Here is a 24,853-nt window from a genome sequence, read left to right as displayed (position 1 = left end):
TTTTTTCCCATTCCTCCTTGCAAAACAGCTCGAGCTCAGTGAGGTTGGATGGAGAGCATTTGTGAACAGCAGTTTTCAGTTCTTTCCACAGATTCTCGATTGGATTCAGGTCTGGACTTTGACTTGGCCATTCTAACACCTGGATATGTTTATTTTTGAACCATTCCATTGTAGATTTTGCTTTACGTTTTGGATCATTGTCTTGTTGGAAGACAAATCTCCGTCCCAGTCTCAGGTATTTTGCAGACTCCATCAGGTTTTCTTCCAGAATGGTCCTGTATTTGGCTCCATCCATCTTCCCATCAATTTTAACCATCTTCCCTGTCCCTGCGGAAGAAAAGCAGGCCCAAACCATGATGCTGCCACCACCATGTTTGACAGTGGGTATGGTGTGTTCAGGGTAATGAGCTGTGTTGCTGTTACGCCAAACATAACGTTTTGCATTGTTGCCAAAAAGTTCAATTTTGGTTTCATCTGACCAGAGCACCTTCTTCCACGTTTGGTGTGTCTCCCAGGTGGCTTGTGGCAAACTTTAAACGACACTTTTTATGGATATCTTTAAGAAATGGCTTTCTTCTTGCCACTCTTCCATAAAGGCCAGATTTGTGCAATATACGACTGATTGTTGTCCTATGGACAGAGTCTCCCACCTCAGCTGTAGATCTCTGTAGTTCATCCAGAGTGATCATGGGCCTCTTGGCTGCATCTCTGATCAGTCTTCTCCTTGTATGAGCTGAAAGTTTAGAGGGACGGCCAGGTCTTGGTAGATTTGCAGTGGTCTGATACTCCTTCCATTTCAATATTATCGCTTGCACAGTGCTCCTTGGGATGTTTAAAGCTTGGGAAATCATTTTGTATCCAAATCCGGCTTTAAACTTCTTCACAACAGTATCTCGGACCTGCCTGGTGTGTTCCTTGTTCTTCATGATGCTCTCTGAGCTTTTAACGGACCTCTGAGACTATCATAGTGCAGGTGCATTTATACGGAGACTTGATTACACACAGGTGGATTGTATTTATCATCATTAGTCATTTAGGTCAACATTGGATCATTCAGAGATCCTCACTGAACTTCTGGAGAGAGTTTGCTGCACTGAAAGTAAAGGGGCTGAATAATTTTGCACGCCCAATTTTTCAGTTTTTGATTTGTTCAAAAAGTTTGAAATATCCAATAAATGTCGTTCCACTTCATGATTGTGTCCCACTTGTTGTTGATTCTTCACAAAAAAATACAGTTTTATATCTTTATGTTTGAAGCCTGAAATGTGGCAAAAGGTCGCAAAGTTCAAGGGGGCCGAATACTTTCGCAAGGCACTGTACGTACGGTCACTGTGGGGACGACATAGTTATTCACTTATTGATGAAGCCGATGACTGAGGTGGTATACTGCTCAATGCCATTGGATGAATCGCGGAACATATTCCAGTCTGTGCTAGCAAAGCAGTCCTGTAGCATAGCATCCACGTCATCTGTCCACTTCCGTATTGAGCGAGTCACTGGTACTTTCTGCTTTAGTTTTTGCTTGTAAGCAGGAATCAGGAGGATAGAATTATGGTCAGATTTGCCAAATGGAGGGCGAGGAAGAGTTTTATATTTCTCTCTGTGTGGAGTAAAGGTGGTCTAGTGTTTTTTTCCTCTGGTTGCATATGTGACATGCTGGTAGAAATGAGGTAAAATGAATTTTAGTTTGCCTACATTAAAGTCCCCGGCCACTAGGAGTGCCGCTTCTGGATGAGCATTTTCTTGTTTGCTTATGGCTTTATACAGCTGGTTGAGTGCAGTCTTAGTGCCAGCATCGATTTGTGGTAGTAAATAGACGGCTACGAATAATATAGATGAGAACTCTCTTGGTAGGTAGTGTGGTCTACAGCTTATCATAAGGTACTCTACCTCAGTCGAGCAAGACCTCGAGACTACTTTAATATTAGACTTTGCGCACCAGCTGTTATTGACAAATAGACACACACCCCCTTCCCCTCGTATAACCAGACGTAGCTTCTCTGTCCTGCCGATACATGGAAAATCCCGCCAGCTCTACATTATCCGTGTCGACATTCAGCCACAACTCTGTGAAACATAAGATATTATAGTTTTTAATATCCCGTTGGTAGGATAGTCTTGATCGTATGTCATCCATTTTGTTTTCCAATGATTGTACATTGGCCAATAGAACAGATGGTAGTGGAAGTTTACTCACTTGACTCCAAATTCTCAGAAGGCAGCCCAACCTCCGGCCCCTTTTTCTCATTTTCTTCATGCAAATGGTGGGGATTTGGGCCCTTTCCCGAGAAAGCAGTATATCCTTCAAGTTGGACATGTTAAAGAAAAAAATCTTTGTCCAGTTATTGGTGAGTAATCGCTGTTTTGACATCCAGATCATCTTTCGGTCATTGACGACAGCAGCAACATAATGTACAAAATAATAATATAATAATAATAATATATCCCATTTAGCAGACGCTTTTGTCCAAAGCGACTTACAAGTCGGCTGGGGCCACTACTTTTACATATGGGTGGCCCCAGCGGGAATCGAACCCACGACGCTTGGCATTGCAAGCGCCATGCTCTACCGACAGAGCCACACAGGACCCAAAATAAGCTCAAAATAAGTTACAAATGATGCAAAAAAAACAACAACCCCAGCACAGTTGGTTTGGAGCGCGTAAAACGGCAGCCGTCCCCGAGGGTGCCATTCTAACAGTTTATAAATACATTTGAATTGATTCTTGATCACAACCTCTGCCCCATCACTGCTAATGTCTCACAGAGCTCTAGCTTGGCTTCCTGAACTCGTTAGGAACTTACCTTTTATCTCTTTTTTAAATATTTTTTTATTTTCATTTATTTTACCCCTTTTTCCTCCCCAATTTTGTGGTATCCAATTGTTTTAGTAGCTACTATCTTGTCTCATCGCTACAACTCCCGTACGGGCTCATGAGAGACGAAGGTTGAAAGTCATGCGTCCTCCGATACACAACCCAACCAAACCGCACTGCTTCTTAACACAGCGCACATCCAACCCGGAAGCCAGCCGCACCAATGTGTCGGAGGAAACACCGTGCACCTGGCAACCATGGTTATGCTGAGATATTACATAAAAATTCTACAAGGTAAAAACACAATGGGTATATCAAATAATTTTAAATGAATGACGAAGTACAACGCTGAAAAGATGGAGAGAGAGTTGCAGGCTCATGTATCAGAACAGAGAGAGATAGAAGTAGAATCTCATTCTAGATCAGTGAGAGAGACACAGGCAGGCGCTTCTTCTACAGCAATGGCCACACATTGGTCTCAAAACATACAATGTTGTGCAAACCTAAGCCTGGGCCCAAGCCAAATCAATCCTCAATTTAGAACGGTTCATTTGAATACCAAACCCACCGCTTGTGTGCGTGGCCAAAGAGCAACTCTCTCTCGTCACTGCCAGCCAGCTCTAAAGTGGTTACAATAATACAGGAGCCACGCATTGTCCATATTGACTGCTGTGTTTAGATGCAGCCACCAATCATTCATTTATATATCCGCATGTCTGCGTGAAACGAGAACACTATGCAGGTTTCCATTGAAAACAATGTCACAAAAAAGGGGGCTTTACTATTATTAGGTAGCGGAATGACTTTGCTTCCCTCTAGGCCTGATGGTACACACTTTCTAGTAGGATTAAACTGGAGATATGGGAAATTGAATATCCTCAGTAATTTTCGAACCAAGTTGTCAGACCACGGTGTCTTGTCATTGTTGATAAACCATTTTTTCACCTCTTCCACACTCACTTTACAGAATTAAAAATGACAATTCTTGTCTTTCATAATTTTTGCCAGATATACATGGATGTGTAGCGTCAGCGTTTGTTGCCAATTAAAAAATCCTTCAAGTAGTTGGCAATATCAGTCGGTTTTGTAATGAATGAGCCATCTGATTCAATGAATGATGGAGCGGAGTTTGCCTTTTTTTTCTCAACATTTCATTGATGGTGCTCCAAAGATTTTTACTATTATTCTTTATGTCATTTATCTTTGTTTCAATTGTGTAGTTCCATCTCCTTTTTATTCAGTTTAGTCACATGTCTCAATTTGCAGTACGTTTGCCAATCGGTTGTGCAGCCAGACTTATTTGCCATTCCTTTTGCCTCATCCCTCTCAACAATAAAATGTTAAAATTCCTCATCAATCCACGGGGATTTAACAGTTTTAACATTTATTTTTCTTAATGACTGCATGCTTATTAGTAACTGGGATAAGTCATTTCATAAATGTGTCAAGTGCAACATCTGTTTGCGCCTCATTACACACCATGGACCAACAAATATTCTTTACGTCAACATAGGAATCATTGCAAAACTTCTTTCAGGAACAAAGGGATGGTATGCCCCCACACCCTAAGTCAATTTGAGTGGTGTTACATTCTTTGGGGTTGTATTGACAGGGAGATGAAATGAGGAGGGGGAGATCGATAGAGGGCATACTGCATAGAAGTGCTGTGGGACCAGGACTCGATCCCAAGCAGGCAGAGGTCTGCCTATCATAATACATTGGTGGGTGCTTATATTTGTCCTGTTACACACCTGTACACTGTGTATCTTGCATATCCCATCTCCCCCTGAGACAACCACAGAGTGGGGTCACGACCAGGGTCACCATTTTCCAGCGCCCTTGGAGGGTTAACTTCTTTGCTCAAGAGCACAGCGACATATTTTTTTTCACCTTGTCAGCTCCGGGTTAGGAACCAGCAACCTTTCCGTTACTAGCCCAACACTCCAACCTCCAGGCTATCCTGCCGCCACATGTACCAAGGGCAGCAGCCTTAACTGCTCGACTAAACTCAGGCACATCAATCAGAGTGTTAAACTAACAGGAATACTTGACATTCCATCACAGGGCAACCTAGTACTTCTGACCCTGGCACCCCTGTGACTGCCAACAAAAACATCTGGCATTTTTCTGGAAAGGGCGCCAATTTCACGCCTTGTGCCAAGCTGTCAGCGGAGTCTCGGTCACTCACATGGAACACAGTGCAGTGTATGTGTGTAGGCTATTTGTCAGTGTGTGTGTGTGTGTGTGTGTGTGTGTGTGTGTGTGTGTGTGTGTCTCTATGTGGGTGTGTGAATGCTAATGTATGAGATTGGATCAGGCACAACTCAAGCATCTCCTTGAGGCGGCAGGTAGCCTAGTGGTTAGTAACCAAAAGGTTGCTGGATCGAATCTGTTGTTCTGCCTCTGAACAAGGCAGTTAACCACTGTTCCCCGGTAGGCCGTCATTGTAAATAAGAATTTGTTCTTAACTGACTGCCGAGTTAAATTAAGATGCATAAAAAAATGCCTTTTATGCTTACATTCCTTCAGCGCAGTTTACCATAGATGCTGATCATGGGTCAGATTTGCATTTTCCAGACTAATGGTTAATGTTAGGATTAAGGGAGGGGTAGCTGGGCCTCCCGGGTGACGCAGTGGTTAAGGGCGCTGTACTGCAGCGCCAGCTGTTCCATCAGAGACTCTGGGTTGGCGCCCAGGCTCTGTCGTAACCGGCCGTGACCGGGAGGTCCGTGGGGCAATGTACAATTGGCCTAGTGTAAAAATGTCCTTGTCTCCTCCGGCACATTGGTGCGGCTGGCATCCGGGTTGGATGTTGCACTGTGCTAAGAAGCAGTGCGGCTGGTTGGGTTGTGTATGGGAGGACGCATGATTTTCAACCTTCGTCTCTCCTGAGCCCGTACGGGAGTTGTAGCGATGAGACAAGATAGTAGCTACTACAACAATTGGACACCACGAAATTGGGGAGAAAAAGGGGGTAAAAAAAAAGAAAAGAAAAAAAGGGAGGGGTAGCTGATCCTAGATCTGTACCTAACGGAAACGTGTCACCTGGATCCTGCCTGGTGCTGAAAGGCAGATGGATGGGCTCCCAAGCCTTGGAATCCATTTGTTGAGATTCAACACACATCACCATTGCTCATGTGTTTGGGCACAGGTCAAAAGTAGTGCACTAAATAAGGAATAGTGTGCCATTTGGGACACAGCCCATCTTTTAGTTCCCATGTATTTAAATTGTGTATTTTCCCTCCAGATAACTCTGCTATTTATAACTGTTAAGAGGAAAGTCCTGAAAGTGATGTTGTGAATGTTGTAACACTCGGAGTAAAATACCAAAAAACCAGACGGAAACCGCAAACGTTATTTGATTAGTTTGATATATCACTGAGTCAAAGTGTAAACTTGTAGAGGTTATGTTAGCCACATGCTAACACCTGAGCTAATAACTAATAACAAACAGACTAGCATGTTCATTCTCTAACCGTGGCATGTGGAACCCATCTCGGTGTTGCCACGGCAATGTCATTGGCCCCCTGCCCCCACAGTGAGGCATGCTGTGCCAGGAGCCACTGCATTGCTATGACGACGGTCGGTTGAAAAAGATGGTGGTTGGTTCTCCTGTGTGACTGACTGAAAGTAGGGGAAGTAGCCAGTGCTTTCATGGTAAAATGTGGCACAAATTTACACCAGGTTACTATACAAGAAGGAATAGACACAGCACAGTATTGCACACGTATACCATGTACTAAGTCTGATTCAAAGGAAAAATTTCACAAATAAGTCAGTCAAATAAATATATAAGTCTGAAACTGGGTGAAATTGCCCCTCGACCAGGGCTGTTCAATGTCGGTCCTGAACGGCCAAAACACTCATTTGCATCCTCTCCTTCTGATCAAGGACCGAATCAGACCGGGGACACCAGGTGAGTGCAAATAACTACCAGTTAGAAACAAAAAACTGAATTGGACAATGTTGCCCTTGATCTTAGGTCAGTTATGCTTTCGCCCACTAATGATTAAAGAGCGACTGAAAGCAGAAATCTGAAGAAATCTCTAATAAAGTGACATTTTTGCAGTGGGGATTTCAGTAGCACAATTTTACATCTACATTTGAAGTCAGAGGTTTACACACACTTAGGTTGGAGTCATTAAAACTCGTTTTTCAACCACTCCACAAATTTCTTGTTAACAAACTATAGTTTGGCAAGTCAGTTAGGACATCTACTGTGTGCACGACACAAGTAATTTTTCCAACAATAGTTTACAGATTATTTCAAAGTATCACAATTTCAGTGGATCAGAAGTTTACGTACACTAAGTTGACTGTGCCTTTATACAGCTTGGAAAAGTCCAGAAAATAATGTCATGGCTTTCGTAGCTTTTGAAAAGCTAATTGACATAATTTGAATCAATTGGATGTGTACCTGTGAATGTATTTCAAGGCCTACCTTCAAACTCAGTGCCTTTTTGCTAGACATCATGGGTAGATCAAAATAAAATCAGCCAAGACCTCTGAAAAAAGAATTGTAGACCTTCACAAGTCTGGTTCATCCTTGGGAGCAATTTCCAAACACCTGAAGGTACTACGTTCATCTGTATAAACAATAGTATGCAAGTATAAACACCATGGGACCACGCAGCCATCATACTGCTCAGAAAGGAGACGCGTTCTGTCTCGTAGAGATGAAATCAAATCAATCCCAGAACAGCAGCAAAGGACCTTGTGAAGATGCTGGAGGAAACAGGTACAAAAGTATTTATATCCATACTAAAACAAGTCCTATATCGACATAACCTGAAAGGCCGCTCAGCAAGGTAGAACCACTGCTCCAAAACTGTCATAAAAAAGCCAGACTACGGTTTGCAACTTTACATGGGGACAAAGATCATCTTTTTTGGAGAAATGTCCTCTGGTCGGATGAAACAAAAATAAAACTGTTTGGGGGATGCTTGCAAGCTGAAGAACACCATCCCAACCATGAAGCACGGGGGTGGCAGCATCATGTTGTGGGGGTACTTTGCTGCAGGAGGGTGTGGTGCACTTCACAAAATAGATGGCATCATGAGGAAGGAAAATGATGTGGACATATTGAATAAATATCTCAAGACATCAGTCAGGAAGTTAAAGCTTGGTCGCAAATGGGTCTTCCAAATGGACAATGACCCCAAGCATACTTCCAAAGTTGTGGCAAAGTGGCATAAGGACAACAAAGTCAAGGTATTGGAGTGGCCATCACTAAGCCCTGACCTCAATCCTATGGAAATTGTGTGGGCAGAACTGAAAAAGCGTGTGTGAGCAAGCAGGCCGACAAAACCTGACTCAGTTACACTAGCTCTGTCAGGAGGAATGGGCCAAAATTCACCCAACTTATTGTGGGAAGCTTGTGGAAGGCTACCTGAAACATTTGACCCAAGTTAAACAATTTAAAGGCAATGCTACCAAATACTAATTGAGTGTATGCAAACTTCTGACCCAGTGGGAATGTGATGAAATAAATCATTCTCTCTGCTATTATTCTGACATTTCACATTCTTAAAATGAAGTGGTGACCCTAACTGATCTAAGACAGGGAATCTTTACTAGGATTGAATGTCAGGAATTGTGAAAAACTGACTTTAAATGTATTTGGCTAAGGTGTATGTAAACTTCCGATTTCAACTGTAGCTAATGTGTTTGGTGCAGTATTTCTCAAGTGAAAAAATATGAGTCCAATCCGCTGTGCGGTCTGTCTCACTGTGTGTTCTGTTGTACGATTGGATAGGCCACAATCACCGCAGTTGTTTATCCCGTGGTAGGTGGCATTGTTGAAATCAAAACCCAAACCTCAAGTAAGTCATGATGAAGTCTTCTACACAAATCTCACAAAACTCAGTTTGGATGATACTGACTTTACGACCAAAATTAACCTCTACAGGATCGGGCAGAAAGCTTAAATTCTTGTTAATCTAACTGCACTGTCCAGTTTACAGTAAAAGAATACCACACTATTGTTTGAGGAGAGTGCACAATTATGAACTTGAAAATGTATCAATAAACCAATTAGGTACATTTGGGCAGTCTTGATACAACGTTTTGAACAGATATGCAATGGTTCATTGGATCAGTCTGCACATACACTGCTACCATCTTGTGGCCAAAATCTAAATTGCGTCTGGGCTGGAGTAATACATTATGGTGGTCTCTCTTGAATTTCGAAGATGGTTTAAAAAAATAAAAAATAAAGTTTTTTTCTTTGTATTATTATTTTTTAACCAGATTTAATATGTGTTATATTCTCCTACATTAATTTCACATTTCCACAAACGTCAAAGTGTTTCATTTCAAATTGTATGAAGAATACGCACATCCTTGCTTCAGGTCCTGAGCAAAAGGCAGTTTGATTTTGGTATGTCATTTTAGGCGATAATTGAAAAAAAGGGTCAGATCCTACTTGCACTATGTCAATTTTGGCATTCATAGATGTTTCTGACTACTATCAATGTCACATATGCGATTTTCAACGAGAGAAGTTGGTTCTTGAGTTCAGTTAAGGTTTAGATTAGGGGAGGGTAAGCTGATCCTAGATCTGTATCTAGGGAAAATTTCACCCCTGGAGCCAGCTGAAACAGCCACAGCGCTTTCTGCAGACTGCTGTGTTAGTCCAATGGGTACGAGGACAGGTGAAGGTCCAGTCAACGACTGACTAACTCATCAGCCCGTCATTCCCATCTCCGTTGAAGCACCCACTTAAAACATCCCCGTTTTAACTCCACGTTGCCCACTCACTTTCCTATTCCCATATTACCCCAAAACCATTTGCATCCCAAAATGGCACCCTATTCCCTACATAGATCACTACTTTTGAACTCGGGTCAAAATTGCTGCACTATATAGGTAGAGGGTGACATTTGGGACCCAGCCCAGGAGTCTCTGGCTTTATAATGGAGTGTATAATGAAATGAGGAAATCCACTCAGGCTACGCAGTGAAGTCTGATTAGCTCCGATACTGAGCTCATGATGTCATGATAAGGAGGGGTTGAAATGAATGCGGGACAGCGGTGATGGACGATGGAATAAGGCTTAATGCATCGGAATGTGGTTTTATGAAGAGGGTGAGGTCATAAAGAGAGCGAGCATCGGTCTGTTATTGCGGTTCGGGCAATGCGAGGGCATACGGGACTCCTACACACTCCTGAACGCTCAGCTCTATAATTTGTTTTAGCCGCCGCATGGGAGTGATAACTCTTTCCCGCTTCACTCTCTCCAGAGTCGGGCTTTGATTGACACATGTTGGTGTGCTCGGAGGCGCTGGTGGAATAGGGAAGCTCAGGAACATATCAAGGGAATACCGTGTCTGCCTATTTTCTGCTTTCGAGAAATGACTAGAGCACCCTGAGCCTTGTTTTTTTTAGGATTACGTGTTTTTTGGGCGATTCACATTAGAATGTGAGGTTGAGGTTTCAAATTAATTCACAACGTCCCTTCGACATATCCCCGAAAAAGAAAACCAGTAAACAAATATATTATAAAAAGGTCAAACTTTTGTCAAATTGAGGCGATCAAAAAAGACAAAGACCAGACATTCACGACTGACAAATAAGAAGTAGAAGAGAAAAAAAAGCAAAGAAATTAGCTGAATTTCTAGGATATCAAAAAGACAAAGGCCAGGTATTCAGAACTGTCAGGGGAAGAGTCGAATTGTGACTCAGCAGATAGACCTTTTATTAGAGCGAGACGACTTTTGTCTCAAAGTGGGGAAATGATAAGACCTTGACATGAAGATGAGAAACAAACCCAACAAAGCATGAAACGATGTCTGAGGCACCAAATGAGGGACCGTGACCCTTGAACGTGGCCGACTCCATATAATGGGGTGTGACAGTGGATTTGTCATGCAGCGTGATAGTGGATTTATTGTGTCCTTCCGTGACCGTGCTTGAGTGGGAGTGAGACACACACACGTTGATACAGACCCACACTCTTACAGACAGACACTGACACAGACAACGCACTCACACAAACTGACAGACAGTCCTGGCTCTCAGAAGTAGAAGGAGCGTAAATGGGGCAGACACTCAAATCTATAGTTAATGCATAGAGTGAGGACTGGCAGCAATATTTAAGTTTGTATGTAGTTCCTCTTAAATTGATGCTTACCACAATATCTTTGAGGTTCTCTGTATCCTATATGGTATATCCTAAAGATTAGAGACAAAAACATGCATAGATTCCACGCATTACAAATACATAATATCACGTCTGGATAATCTCTTTTTTGTCAGAATCGTGTTCATTAGGCACCAAATGCAGAAAAATGGCCTGAAACACGAATGGACTACCTGGTCTTGTCCAATAAGAAAGCTCATTCACATTTTACTTTGCAGAACATTTTGAACACAACACTAATGAACACAACCCATGTAAGGTAAATGGGTCAGGGTGTTTCAACCCAGTCTGGGTTGTATTGACGAGGCATCAAACAGAAGAAAACAAATTGAAACTGGAAGGCGGCTACCTGGACAAAATGTACATTTACTTTTTTGTTGCAAAAAAGTTTTGATACGGTGTATACTCATAAACAAGACCCAGGTAGAGTGAAGGGTGTCAAGGTGTTTCACCATAGTCTGTGGAAGTTTAAGTTTAAGGATACATCCCAAATGACACCCTTTTCCATATGGGCCCGATTCAGACTTAGGAAATGTATGCCTTTTCAACACACTTCACAGTAGTTGGCATTTAGACTTACCTTATGCAGGTGCGTAACAGCCTATGAAGGTGTGGTTCCCTTATTTATGCACATTTTAGGTGAGGGTTAGGAAAGTATGAATGAATCATAAGGTTTGGAGAGGCTTTACGCACAAAATAGATTGAGGAATTAGAATTACAGTGGTTTGATTCATCCTGAAAGTAGCAATATTCAAGTTCAATCCATGAGTTATAGGAAGGTGGGGGGAGGGGGAAAAGTGTACAATAAGGGTTGATCAATAGTCCTATAAATATACCCTAATCTTCACTAATCATTTAACTGTATGAAAACGGTCCAGTGAACCGTGCTCCAGGTTTAACCTTCTACGTGTGGTTCCATAACGATTCAAATAGGCTACATGTCCCAAATTATTGCACAACTTTAGTGTAACACGATCGACTACTGATCGCGACTCCCAGGAACAACTCCACAGACATGACATGGGAAAGAAGGGTAAACGGAATGGAAGGATGCAAAATGTAAGCTACAATTTTAAGAAAACTAACACCAAAGTCATTGTTACGGTGAACAAAAATAAACAACAATTTCAAAGATTTTACTGAGTCACAGTTTATATAAGGAACATGACTGGGAATACAGATATGCATCTGTTGGTCATAGATACCTTCAAAAAAAAGTAGAGGCGTGGATCAGAAAATTTGCCTCATACAGCGTGACACATGGCCTTTGCATAGAGCTGATCAGGCTGTTGATTGTGGCCTGTGGAATGTTGTCCCACTCCTCTTCAATGGCTGTGCTAAGTTGCTGGATATTAGCGGGAACTGGAACACGCCATCATACACGTTGCTGCATGTCTGGTGAGTATGCAGGCCATGGAAGAACTGGGACATTTTCAGCTTCCAGGAATTGTGTACAGATGGGGCCGTGCATTATCATGGTGAAACATGAGGTGATGGCGGCGGATAAATGGCACGACAATGGGCCTCAGGATCTTGTCATGGTATCTCTGTGCATTCAAATCGCCATCGATAAAATGCAATTGTTTTCGTTGTCCGTAGCTTATGCCTGCACATACCATAACCCCACCTCTACCATGGGGCACACTGTTTACAACGTTGACATCAGCAAACTACTTGCCCACACAACGTCATACATGTGGTCTGCAGTTGTGAGGCCGGTTGGACATACTGCCAAATTCTCCAAAACAATTTTGGGAGGCAGCTTATGGTAGAGAAATGAACATTAAATAATCTGGCAACAGCTCTGGTGGACATCCCTGCAGTCAGCATGCCAATTGTACGCTCTTTTGAAACTTTAAACATCTGTGGCATTGCGTTGTGTGACACATCTGCAGATTTTAGAGTGACCTTTTATTGTCCCCAACACAAGGTGCACATGCGTAATGATCACGTTGTTTAATCTGGTTCTTGATATGCCACCCCTGTCAAGTGGATGGATTATCTTGGCAAAGGAGATTTTCTAACTAAAAGGGATGAAAACAAATTTTTTGCACGAAATTTGAGAAATAAGCTTTTTGTGAGAATGGAACATTTATGGAATCTTTTATTTCAGCTCAAAACATGGGACCAACAATTTACATGTTGCATTTATATTTTTATTCAGTGTATAAATGTCTGTGGGTATTATTGACAATGACTCCCTATAGTGGCTAATATTTAACATGATACAAATTGTAAAATAAAACTGAAAAAATCTTGGGTATATAATCAAAACATTTTAAAGTGCATACATTACCTCGGCAGGTTCAGCCCTACAAACCTATAGCTTGGTATTCCAAATTTCATCCACACAAATTATGAGGGCACACAATAAAACGTTTGAATAACTGCATAGCTATTTATAGCCTAATACACTGAGGAAAATGAGCCACAATACATATGTTATTCATGGTTTCCTTGTGCGTAAAGGCCGTGGCATTAAGTCAAGGTCAGAATATCAGCTGTAGAAACCTCAAACACACCTTTATTTCTTAGATACCACCCAAAACGAATAGCGGGTGAACAGCATTCTATTATCATGCATAAATTCAAGGTCAGATTATGCAGAGAGTGCATTAAAGGGAATTACGTTCCATTTACGCATGCTTAACTTAGGTCAGAATCGTCCCCAATATGCCCTATTGGCCCTGGTCAAAAGCAATGCACTATGTAGGAAATAGGGTGCCATTTGGGATGAAGTCTGAAACACACTGACTGGCCTCGGCAGTAATTAAACACTAACTGATAAAATGAGCCCTCAACAGATTCTAATTATCCTAATTTCAACCTCTAATTCCACCAATCAGCCAGATCTCCCATTTCTGTGGGAGCAATTTGGGAGGTAATCACTTCAGCACAGAGATCTCCTCAGTCTTAATTGTTGAGGGTGATTCAGTCTTTATCAGAAGTAAGACTGGGTCTACATCCCAAATGGCACCCTATTCCCTAAATAGTGGAATACTTTTGACAGAGCCCTATGAGCTGGTCCAATGGGCCCTAGTCAAAAGCATGGCACTATGTAGAGAATAGGGTGCCATTTGGGACGCAGATGGGCCTCTCTGTTATCGTAGGGGGCTAATTTATCTCCAATGGGAAGGCTAAACTGGGTTGAAAATCTTAATGAATCATTTGGGCGAGATGAGTCGTCATATTGGCGATTGATAATCGGGATCATTGGCATAACTTCGCAATGTCATCATCCTGTAAAATGAAACGGCTAAATTGGTGACCAATAAATGGATTCATCTTTGCATACTGTATACGATCTTTTACAATGTATATTTAATGCATCGCATAATATAAAAACATCTGTTTACAAACAAAGATTAAACTGTATCATCATTAACGTACTATATGACATGATCAGCGGTCAGCGTTGTGATTCTTGAACATCACACAAGGGAAATGATATCACTGGAGAGAAAGGATCATCCCGGTGCATATGAGTGACATGTTTAAGTGTCTTACCTAGGCCTTCATCACTGGAGACTGTGGCTGTGTCCCAAATGGCACCGTATTCCCTATTTAGTGCACTACTTTTGACCAGGCCTCATAAGGCTATGGACATAGCCCATACGGGTTCTGCTCAAAAGTGCAGAATATAGGGAATAGGACGCCATTCGGGACAGGTGTGGTGATGAATATAGTTAGGTCAACACAGAACATTTCATTTGTTCAACAGTGTCTTTATGATTACATAACCCAAATTTGACATAGCCATTTTAAATCATAAACACCACACACATTATACTTTACTTTAAAAAAAAATACATTATGGGCAGCAGAATTTTGTTACAGGCAAACAGTTAATGGAAGGATTTTTAGCAAAAAGGTCACAACCAAATCAAAACAAATGCAAAAAACACCCACATCTAAAAGGCAGATGGAAGGGACACGGCAGGAGGGAAAAGATGCTTCGATGTGGACTTCATTTCCTGTTCCTCACTTCCTGTTCCTCCGACCTTGTTTCTTAGGAACAACTTCCTGTCCAGTGTCAACTTCTTGTCCAGTCTTCATTTTGTCTTCCGTTATCTCGAAACCCTAATTTTACCATCCCTGGCCTCTCACTGTTGTTCCGGAAGGAGGGGGGGAGGAGGGGGGGTCTTTAAGTTTGTGCAAGCCAGCAACCCCGCAGGAGCTCGGCTGGTATTCAATTAAAAGTCTCTTTCCAATCTGTACATTATGTCAACCTCCAGTCATTCTGGACCCCTGTGAATCTAAAGTCATTATTTACACCCCCACACACGCATAAAGAGACATTTCTAAACATACCTCTATACATAAAGTACGCACACAGACCTTCACTGCTTCTAAAACATGTCAGCAGCTGAGAGGAGTGGTGTTCCGATGATGGTCTGGTCCATAAAACTACCCCTTCCAAATGGCACCCTATTCCCTACATAGTGCACTACTTTTGACCTGGTCAAAAGAAGTGCACTAGATAGGGAACAGAGTGCCATTTGGGATGCAAGCCCTCCCTACTGCTTTGATGTTTGTAGATCTCAAAGACCTGGATAGGTGTAAGCAGTATGGCTCAAGCCCATTGGGCGTCTAGTTGGGAGCCTTATTACTTACACCAGTCTGATTCGTTCAGATCCGGAGACACCAAACGAGGTAGGGGGTATGTTTTCAGACAGGGGGGCTGTAGGGAAGCAACGAGTGCGTCTGATTTAGGGTTGGAGTAGTCAGTAATCTTTCCAAAATTCCCAGGTTTTCCAGAAATCCCAGGTAGGAAGATCCAGGGAATCAAGAAGAAATCAAATCAAATCAAATAAGGCAGAAACATGGGTATCTTCCATACTGGGATTTCTGGGAAATCTGGAATTTTGGGGAAGTTACCAGAATTCTTCAACCCCAGTCTGAGTCCATCTAGCTATCACACCTACACCGCTCCGATCATAGAGTTCTTCTGGCGTGGGTCCGGCTGCCTGCCGTCCCTGTAGCCGTCGCCGTGGCGCTCGGGGCTGGCGTCACGGTAACCGCCCCTGCCCACTGTCTCATAGCGGGGGGCGCGGGTGCCTGGTGTGGGGGGCACATCCTGGCGCTGGGCAGCCCGGTGGGGCGAGGATTGGTAGTACCTGGGGTCCACCTGCGGTGGCCCAGCGGGCGAGGTGACCCGGGGCAGGCTGGAGGGGTGGGGCTGGGCCTCTCTAGGGGGGTAGTAGTTGTCGCGGCCGGGGTAACCGGGTGCTGTCCTAGACTGGGTGGGGTAGTCATTCGGATCCGTTCTCCTGCAACACAATCACCCACATACAGAGGACAGAAACATTAGAGAGTGTAGACCCTTTGTTCCCTAAAAATGTGTTTTCAGTCAACTTGTGTGTGTGCATACACTTGTGTGTAAATGCACATATCTGATTGAGTGTATGAGTGTGTGACCCAGGGGGGGGGAGCGCAGTAAGGAGGCTGCAGGCAGCTGGGTGTCTCCGATTCCCTCCCAGTGACTGTGGGGTGATTAGGGGGCTAAGCTCCTGGGGTAAGGAGACACGCAGGGCGACTCACAGAGGCAGGATGGATCACCTTTCACAGCCCCATTCACATTTTTCCCTGCTCACGCTCTGCCTGGGCTAAGTTACACACACAGCCAACAACCAGGACCAAAGCCCAAAACTAGGTCTTCTCCCAGGTCAGATAGAGGTGATAGTAGAGGAGTAACTGCACTGGTAAATTCCCTGTACATTTTCATACATGCATTTGTGATACCAACTTGCATTACACACACACACACACATCCCACCCACCAGCTCTACATCCTCTGAGGACAATAACATGTCTATCTATTCATCAATCCAGCCATCCCTCAATCTCTGGATGGAGAGACAGATAAAGGGATAGATTAATAGATGTGATGCTGTGAAAGGGTCATTTCGGGGCAGATTTGGCCTGTGTAAGCTGGTGGAAAGATGTTTAGACTAGTGGGAAGATGAAGGAGGATGTGGAGGTGAAAGCCTGTTTGGAGCCCTTGAGCTGGGGTCAAGGCTCAGGCGCTCTCCCCTCCCTCAAAACCCACGCTAGCCTTCATCTCTCTCCATCTCTCGCTCTCCTTCTCTCCCCCCTTGTCGCTTCTCTCGACCCTTAGTGACATCATAGGGGCCCCTGTGCTGAATGAGAAGGGACCACATGGGTGTCAAGTCTACATAAACCACATGTTGTTGATATCTGGCATGCCTAGTCCACTGCACCACACACCAGAGATCTCCCAAGGGAAGCACATACACGGCTTGTTACGACGCACAGTCAACAGGTGCAGAGCTACCACACTGTGCACGCCTGTGAGTGGACAGTGAGAGCTCTACTCTTACTAACTCTAGGAGAGATAGACAGGAGGGCTTTCAAACTCCATGTATACATGTATGTGAGTGTAAAGGTGATGGTGGATGTACGCATGTATCTAAATGTATGTCAGTATAATGTATGTGTGTGTATGTGTGCATGTTTGTGTCTGTGAGTATGTGTAAGGTGTGTAATATACACTATATAGACAAAAGTATGTGGACACCCCTTCAAATGAGTGAATTTGGCTATTTCAGCCAAACCCGTTGCTGACAGGTGTATAACATCGAGCACACAGTCATGCAATCTCCATGGACAAACATTGGCAATAGAATGGCCTTACTGAAGAGCTCATGGTTTCCATGTCCGAGCAGCTGCACACAAGCCGAAGATCACCATGCGCAATGCCAAGCGTCAGCTGGAGTGGTGTAAAGCTCACTGCCATTTGACTCTCGAGCAGTGGAAACGGGTTCTCTGGAGTGATAAATCACGCTTCACCAAGAGAACACTACCTGCCTGAATGCAACTGTTAAGTTTGGTGGAGGAGGAATAATGGTTTGGGCTAGACCCCTTAGTTCCAGTGAAGGGAAATCCTAACGCTACAGCATACAACAACATTCTAGATTATTCTGGGTTTCCAACTTTGTGGCAACAGTTTTGGGAAATCCCTTTCCTGTTTCAGCATGACAATTCCCCCATGCATAAAGCGAGGTGCATACAGAAATGGTTTGTCGAGATCAGTGTGGAAGAACTTGACTGGCCTGCACAGAGCCCTTGACCTCAACCCCATCGAACACTTTTGGGATGAATTGGAACGCCGACTGCGAGCCAGGTCTAATCACCCAACATCATGCTCTTGTGGCTGAATAGGAGCAGCCCAACATCATGCTCTTGTGGCTGAATGGAAGCAGCAATGTTCCAAAATGTAGTAGAAAGTCTTCCCAGAAGAGTGGAGGCTGTTATAGCGGCAAAGGGGGGACCAACTCCATGATTTTGGAATGAGATGTTCGACGAGCAGGTGTCCACATACCTTTGGTCATTTAATACAACCTGACAGAGGGAGGTGTGATCCTATCCACATGGGCCAAGTGAACGCAACCAATAACATGTCATGTAATGAATCTGACTCACACCTCTCAACTGTCAACACTCTATATCTGCATCCCAAATGGCACCCAATTCGCTATATAGCACACTACGTTTGACCAGGGTCCATAAGTCAAAAGTAGTGCACAATGTAGGGTATAGGGTGCGATTTACATTTTGGGACACAAACTATACCATGCAAACAGCCCTTGAGATGTGGCCTGAAAATGGGGAGATGGTGTGTGTGTGTGTGTGTGCTGGGGTGTGTGTTTATGTGGTCTGTGTTTCTCTATGTGGCGTGTTTTGTGTGCGTGTGTGTGTGCAATGACATTTGGGCATAGTTTCCACCTTACGACAAGGAGGAATTTGGCCCTGGTAAGTGAGAGGGACTATTTGCACCTGCCCAAGGAAACGGAAGGATAATTATGCCCTGTGGTTCTTATCTGACCCCCAATAACCTCCATTGGTGGGAGGGAACACAGCTGGTAGCTAGCAGCCATGGAGGCCACGGAGAGGTTGCTTAGAGGGGATCTAACCCATTCTCTGGAGGGTCCATAGCACTTACTGACAATCTGCATAAATGTGTGTGTATGCGTGCGAGTGTTTCAGTTTGTGCTATGGACTTTCCAAACTAACGGACAGACGGAGGGATAGACACACACATGGCAGGCTGAGTGCTCGAGACAGAGGCCAGACCAGGCTGGTTTCACATTAAAGGGATATTTGGCAACGTGGCATTTTATCTACTTCCCCAGAACTAGACACCCATAGATTTCCATTCACTGCGCGAGTCGCAACAACTACCTCTAACTTCCTTCGTACTGGACACAGAGACATACACATGGTATCCACGAGTTCATCAGACTCCGGATAAGGAGATAAAAGGTATTCATTGCCAAAATCCCAAACTATCCCTTTAACAAAAACCATTAGGCTGCTATATAGAGAGAGGTTAATGTTTATCAAACCAGTCGAGATAAACATTGGGGAGAGGGCTTTCACACAGACAAGCGAGCACACAGCCACGCACAAAATGTCTCTGTTGTTTGCCATCGCTCTGTCTACTCTATAGTGAGGACAGCGTGGATTACACTTTGCAGCACTGCATACCACTGAGACCTTTACACAGGAGTAACACGGACTGAAATGAGACTGAATAGCATCAACAATTCTATCAGATATCCTGGTGGCCAATTACTAAGTGGTAAAAAAGAAACGTTCCAGATTTAACTACTGGTACTTCAATTGGTTCAGAGCTAAAACATATGGTCAGCCTTGACTAGATCTTTCCGTCTGTTTGGTGACTTCATTGGTCGGCAGTCGATGACTCACTCACTCAAAGTGTTTATCCTTTGTCTTATTTATAAAGCCATGATTTCGTTTTCCAACGCAGCTTGTGCATGCCTCGGTGACTGTCGGAGACCGAAAGAGCGGAGTCTCTCCAGGCAACCAGGGCCCACTGACGCGGTGCCTTTATGAAAGCCTAACGGCTAAACCGGTTTCATTTCCAAAAAACCCCCCCACTGATTTCATTACGGGCCCCTCGGTTTCATCGAAAACAGAGTTAGCGGGGGAAAGAGTGCATTTACTCCGGACCGAAACGGAAACACACTGCCGCAAAAAGGGAGCAATGACTCTGCGACCCCAAACAAAAATGTCAAATCCCTTCTAAACAGGTTCCGCAGGGACTTGAAGAACTGATCAGGACCCGTATTCAAGGTTTCTCACAGTAGGAGTGCTGATCTAGAATCAGTTCACCCCTTGTCCATGTGATTGTTGTCGCTGTGATCATAAGGCACTCCGACTCTGAGACGCTTGACACATACAGAGCCAGATCCCGTGTCAAGGAGCGCCGTGAACGAGGAAGACGGGATGGAGAGTCGACCGTTCAACTCGTCTCTTGGGTCTCTGAGAAACCTACAGTGACTGGGCGTGCCGATAAAGGTCAATGAATTGAAATGATCTGGATTGAAACGAGAAGTAAGGGAGGCGGAGAGTGAGAGACCAACGCTCCTGTGCTGATCAAACATTTGCCCAGCATGCACCTGTTTAAGTGACGTACAGTGCTGACGTGGCCGTCTGTCGGGGAGCTCAGCCGTGTGCTCACAAGGGAGAAAACGCGCACACCCACACACAGCTCCAATCACGGATCATTAGGAGGCAAGGGACCACGGATCAGTGGGTCAGAAGACACTGTAGGTGTACGTGCCGTGGAACAAATCGACTGAGCTGAGACCGGGGAAGGTTAAAGTCAGGGGCAGTGTGTTTGTGTGGTCAGATTGGTCCTCAGGTGTTTAGGAGAACACACAGACAACCCTTCTAGGTTTATTGCGTAACCTTGCACTTTGTGAAGACATTTACATTATTGCAGTAGTTCTGTAGTTATATGTGCCATTCAGACCACACACACACACACACACACACACACACACACACACACACACACCCTCATTCATGAGGGTAATATCAGTCCTCTATCTGAAGCACTGGCCACCGGCTACACATTAAATCACACAATTATCAGCCCAGCGACCACCGTTCACGCACACAACCCCAGATCAGCAGTCTAATCCAATCACCTACGGGTCATGGGCCGTTCTGATTGGCTAACCTGGGGCTGAGCCGTGGAGCCCATGACCCAGTGCTTCAGAACAGTAATGACCTTAATGTGCTCCATATGGGATAGTGTGTGTGTGTGTGCTTTACCCCTCCCTCTCTCTCCCTCTCCCTCCCTGTCCCCCCCAGCACCAAAACCCCAGTCTAGGGAAAAGCTGATCCCCGCTACAGGAGCAGGGGCAGGGAGAATAGTGGGGTACTACCATTCCCCCCTAAGGCACTGGACTTCCAGACATTGCAGCCCCAGCCCCTTCCGCAGCCAGTGTTGGCTCCATCCTCACAAAAGACAGGCAAAATGTATGCTAATGCAACACAGCCGCACAGCAGAGACACACTCATTTGAGAGGAAATGGCTTTCAATGAGCTGGGCCCCGGGGGGGGGTCGGGGGGTATCTCGCCGCAAAGTTCAGCTCGGTTTGAAAAACACATTTCACTTCCCTCTCTATTTCTCACTCCATATCGTTCTTCCTCTTTCTATATTTGTCCCCCCTCCAAAATCCAGAAATATATTCCCCCAATCTCTCTCTTTGTTTTGTCAAATTCCTGGAATAAATGTAGCCCCCCCCCTCCCCCCGTCTTGGTATTGACGCTTCGGGGAGATGTGGTGTTTCTGGGGTACAGGGCTTGTGTTTCGTCCTCTCTTTGTTCCGGTGCTGAAAACGTGCTGCTCCCCACCAGCGGTTTAATGCCCTGTCAACTCTGTGCACTGGAGTCTCACACTGAGACTTGAACAGAGGCTTATGGGGTTGACATCTCTCACTGAAAATCAGAAGAGAGGGCTAAGCGACAGCTCGGATATTTCTCTCCACAGTTCATTTCACCTCGTGCGATTCGACGCCGGGCCGAGTGCGAGTAACCATGAGTTAGTCAGACATGTGTTGGCATGAGCTCACAGCCGAGAACAGACATAGTTTTCCAGACCCAATCAGTCACACTGCTCCTGTCAGTCTATGCTCCGTTTAGTCACAGTGCATCTCAGTCCGTGTGGCTCCACTCCCTTCTCCTTGGTGCCCCTCATATCAGCCGGAGCAATAACCCGTGAAATGATTGCTCTCTCCGCACCGCTCCACTGTGTGCTCTGGTTGTCTCCCAGGCCCGCCACACTGTATCCATCTATGGGGTGTGTTCTCCTGGTTAGCGCTGGGGGACTTTAACACAGCAGAGTGTGTGTGTGTGTGGGGGGGGGTAAAGGGGAAAGAGCGTGTGAGTGTTTGTGTTTATGTACAGAAGGTGCAAGTGACATTTGAGGATGTTGAGTCAGGATGAGGATGTTGAGTCAGGATGAGGATGTTGAGTCAGGATGAGGATGTTGAGTCAGGATGAGGATGTTGAGTCAGGATGAGGATGTTGAGTCAGGATGAGGATGTTGAGTCAGGATGAGGATGTTGAGTCAGGATGAGGATGTTGAGTCAGGATGAGGATGTTGAGTCAGGATGAGGATGTTGAGTCAGGATGAGGATGTTGAGTCAGGATGAGGATGTTGAGTCAGGATGAGGATGTTGAGTCAGGATGAGGATGTTGAGTCAGGATGAGGATGTTGAGTCAGGATGAGGATGTTGAGTCAGGATGAGGATGTTGAGTCAGACGGATAGAGTAACATGGTAATTGTTATATAATATAATGTATACCATTTTAGCAGACTCTGTATCTAAACCACTTACAGTAGTAGAGCGTGCGTACATTTCCGTATGGGTGGTCCCAGCCGTAATCGAACCCACGACTTTGGCATTGGGCCGTGCTCTACTAAACTGAGCTGCACAGAACCGCATCATGCTCATGCATAATCTAGGTGGACCTCTGTGGCGCAGAGAAAGGATCCATCCACCGTCTATCCTTTCTGTCTCCCAGGAGCTGATCAGGGCTACTCTCGGGATGAGGAGGCGCTCCCAAGGCAAACACTCCAGATTTAATTATAAGCTCTAAAGAGGATTACTCGCGCTGCTGTGTGTGTGTGCGTGTGTGTGTGTGCGCGCGTTGATGGTGGCCTAAAACAGATAAGAGAGACAGATTTGCATGAACACACACACACACGCCAGGGTTGGGCTCAATTCAAAATAGAAGGCCATTCAATTCAGGAAGTGGTTTGAAATAAAAATTCTGAAATGTAAAAACTTTAAAAATAAAATAGCTTTAATTTGTCAATTTATTGTAAAGTCATTGAAAATAAGAAATGCCCTTTTTTTCTAATTATTGAATCGTAATTCAAAATGTGTTTTCTGAAATAAACTGCCTTCAATTCGAAAATAAGCCCAACCCCGAAAGGCAAACGCAGACTAACCTGGCGTGGGCTGCGTACTGTCGCTCCACGTCCTCATAGCGGGGTGCCGGACCGGTATCAGGTCCTCTCACAGCCATCTGTAGAGGAGAGAGGCACATAATGGTTCATGTTATTATTACTATTACACACCTGTCTGTCGATCTCTGTCTAACCCCCCCCAACGTCACTGGCTAAGCCTGCGGATGGCTTAGTGTTAGGGTTCATATAAGGGTTAGCGTTAGTTATACGGGTAAGAGTTAATATTGGTTAGTTGTAGCTGTAGTCTACAGTCAGGTGAGACAGGACAAATAATGTTATTACAAATACGTCTGTCAACCACCACCACCACTTGTTAAGCCTCAGAATGGCTTAATGGTAGGGGAGGGCTCTACAGAGTGACCATTTTACTCGCAGTGTTAGGGGTGGTCGACAACAACAAAAACATGCAATCCCCTGAAGAGAGCTCTTCACCTCCACATCCCACTCCTCACATTCCATGTGTATTTATTCCGTGTCACTATAATTAATATCTATATTTTTTTTAATCTTTAACTCTGCACTGTTGAAAAAGGACCCGTAAGTAAGCATTTCACTGTTAGTTTACACCTGTTGTTTACGAAGCATGTGAGAAAGACCTTTTCAAACAGGTCAACATTCACAAAGTCGCAGGGCCAGACGGATTGCCAGGACGTGCACTCCGAGCATGCTCGGACCAACTGGCAAGTGTCTTCACTGACACTTTCAACCTGTCCCTGACCGAGTCTGTAATACCTACATGTTTCAAGCAGACCACCATAGTCCCTGCGCCCAAGAACACCAAGGTAACCAGCCTAAAAGACTACCGACCCGTAGCACTCACATCTGTAGCCATGAAGTGCTTTGAAAGGTTGGTCATGGCTCACATCAACACCATTATCCCAGAAACCCTAGACCCACTCCAATTTGCACACCGCCCCAACAGATCCACAGATGATGCAATCTCTATTGCACTCCACACTTTCCAACCTGGACAAAAGGAACACCTATGTGAGAATGCTGTTCATTGACTACAGCTCAGCATTCAACACCACTGAGCTAAGGACCCTGGGACTAAACACCTCCCTCTGCAACTGAATCCTGGACTTCCTGATGGGCCGCCCCCAGGAGGTAAGGGTAGGTAACAACACATCTGCCACGCTGATCCTCAACACGAGGGCCCCTCAAGGGTGCGTGCTCAGTCCCCTCCTGTACTCCCTGTTCACTCATGGCTGCACAGCCAGGCACGACTCACACCCTCATTAAGTTTGCCGACGATACAACAGTGGTAGGCCTGATCACCGACGAGACAGCTTATAGGGAGGTGGTCAGAGACCTGGCCGTGTGGTGCCAGGACAACAAGGAGGACCTGGTTGAGAGCATGGCAAGAGTGTGCAAAGCTGTCATCAAGTCAAAGGGTAGCTACTTGGAAGAATCTCAAATATAAAATATATTTAGATTTGTTTAACACTTTTTTGGTTACAACATGATTCCATATGTGTTATTTCATAATTCTGATGTCTTTACTATTATTCTACAATGTAAAAAATAGTACAAATAAAGACAAACCCTGGAATGAGTTGGTGTGTCCAAACTTTTGCCTGGTACGGT

General features: G+C 44.6%; 1 protein-coding gene across 2 annotated transcripts in view; it reads right to left on the bottom strand.

Moving 5' to 3' along the window:
• Positions 1 to 13,098: 13,098 nt before the first annotated feature.
• The window catches only part of pard3ba (par-3 family cell polarity regulator beta a), a 174,945-nt gene continuing 163,190 nt past the window's right edge, over positions 13,099 to 24,853 (bottom strand). For both annotated transcript variants that reach the window (XM_064969419.1, XM_064969420.1), the window contains 2 exons: positions 23,249 to 23,325; positions 13,099 to 16,226 (listed from right to left, as the gene is read on the bottom strand). In XM_064969419.1, the coding sequence (XP_064825491.1) occupies positions 15,878 to 16,226; positions 23,249 to 23,325 (426 nt within the window). In that variant the 3' untranslated portion in view covers positions 13,099 to 15,877. The remainder of the gene's footprint in view (positions 16,227 to 23,248; positions 23,326 to 24,853) is intronic.

The sequence above is a fragment of the Oncorhynchus masou genome, chromosome 6, assembly GCF_036934945.1.
Source record: "Oncorhynchus masou masou isolate Uvic2021 chromosome 6, UVic_Omas_1.1, whole genome shotgun sequence".
Classification (NCBI taxonomy): Eukaryota; Metazoa; Chordata; class Actinopteri; order Salmoniformes; family Salmonidae; genus Oncorhynchus; species Oncorhynchus masou.
This window is presented reverse-complemented; position numbering and strand designations above follow the sequence as displayed.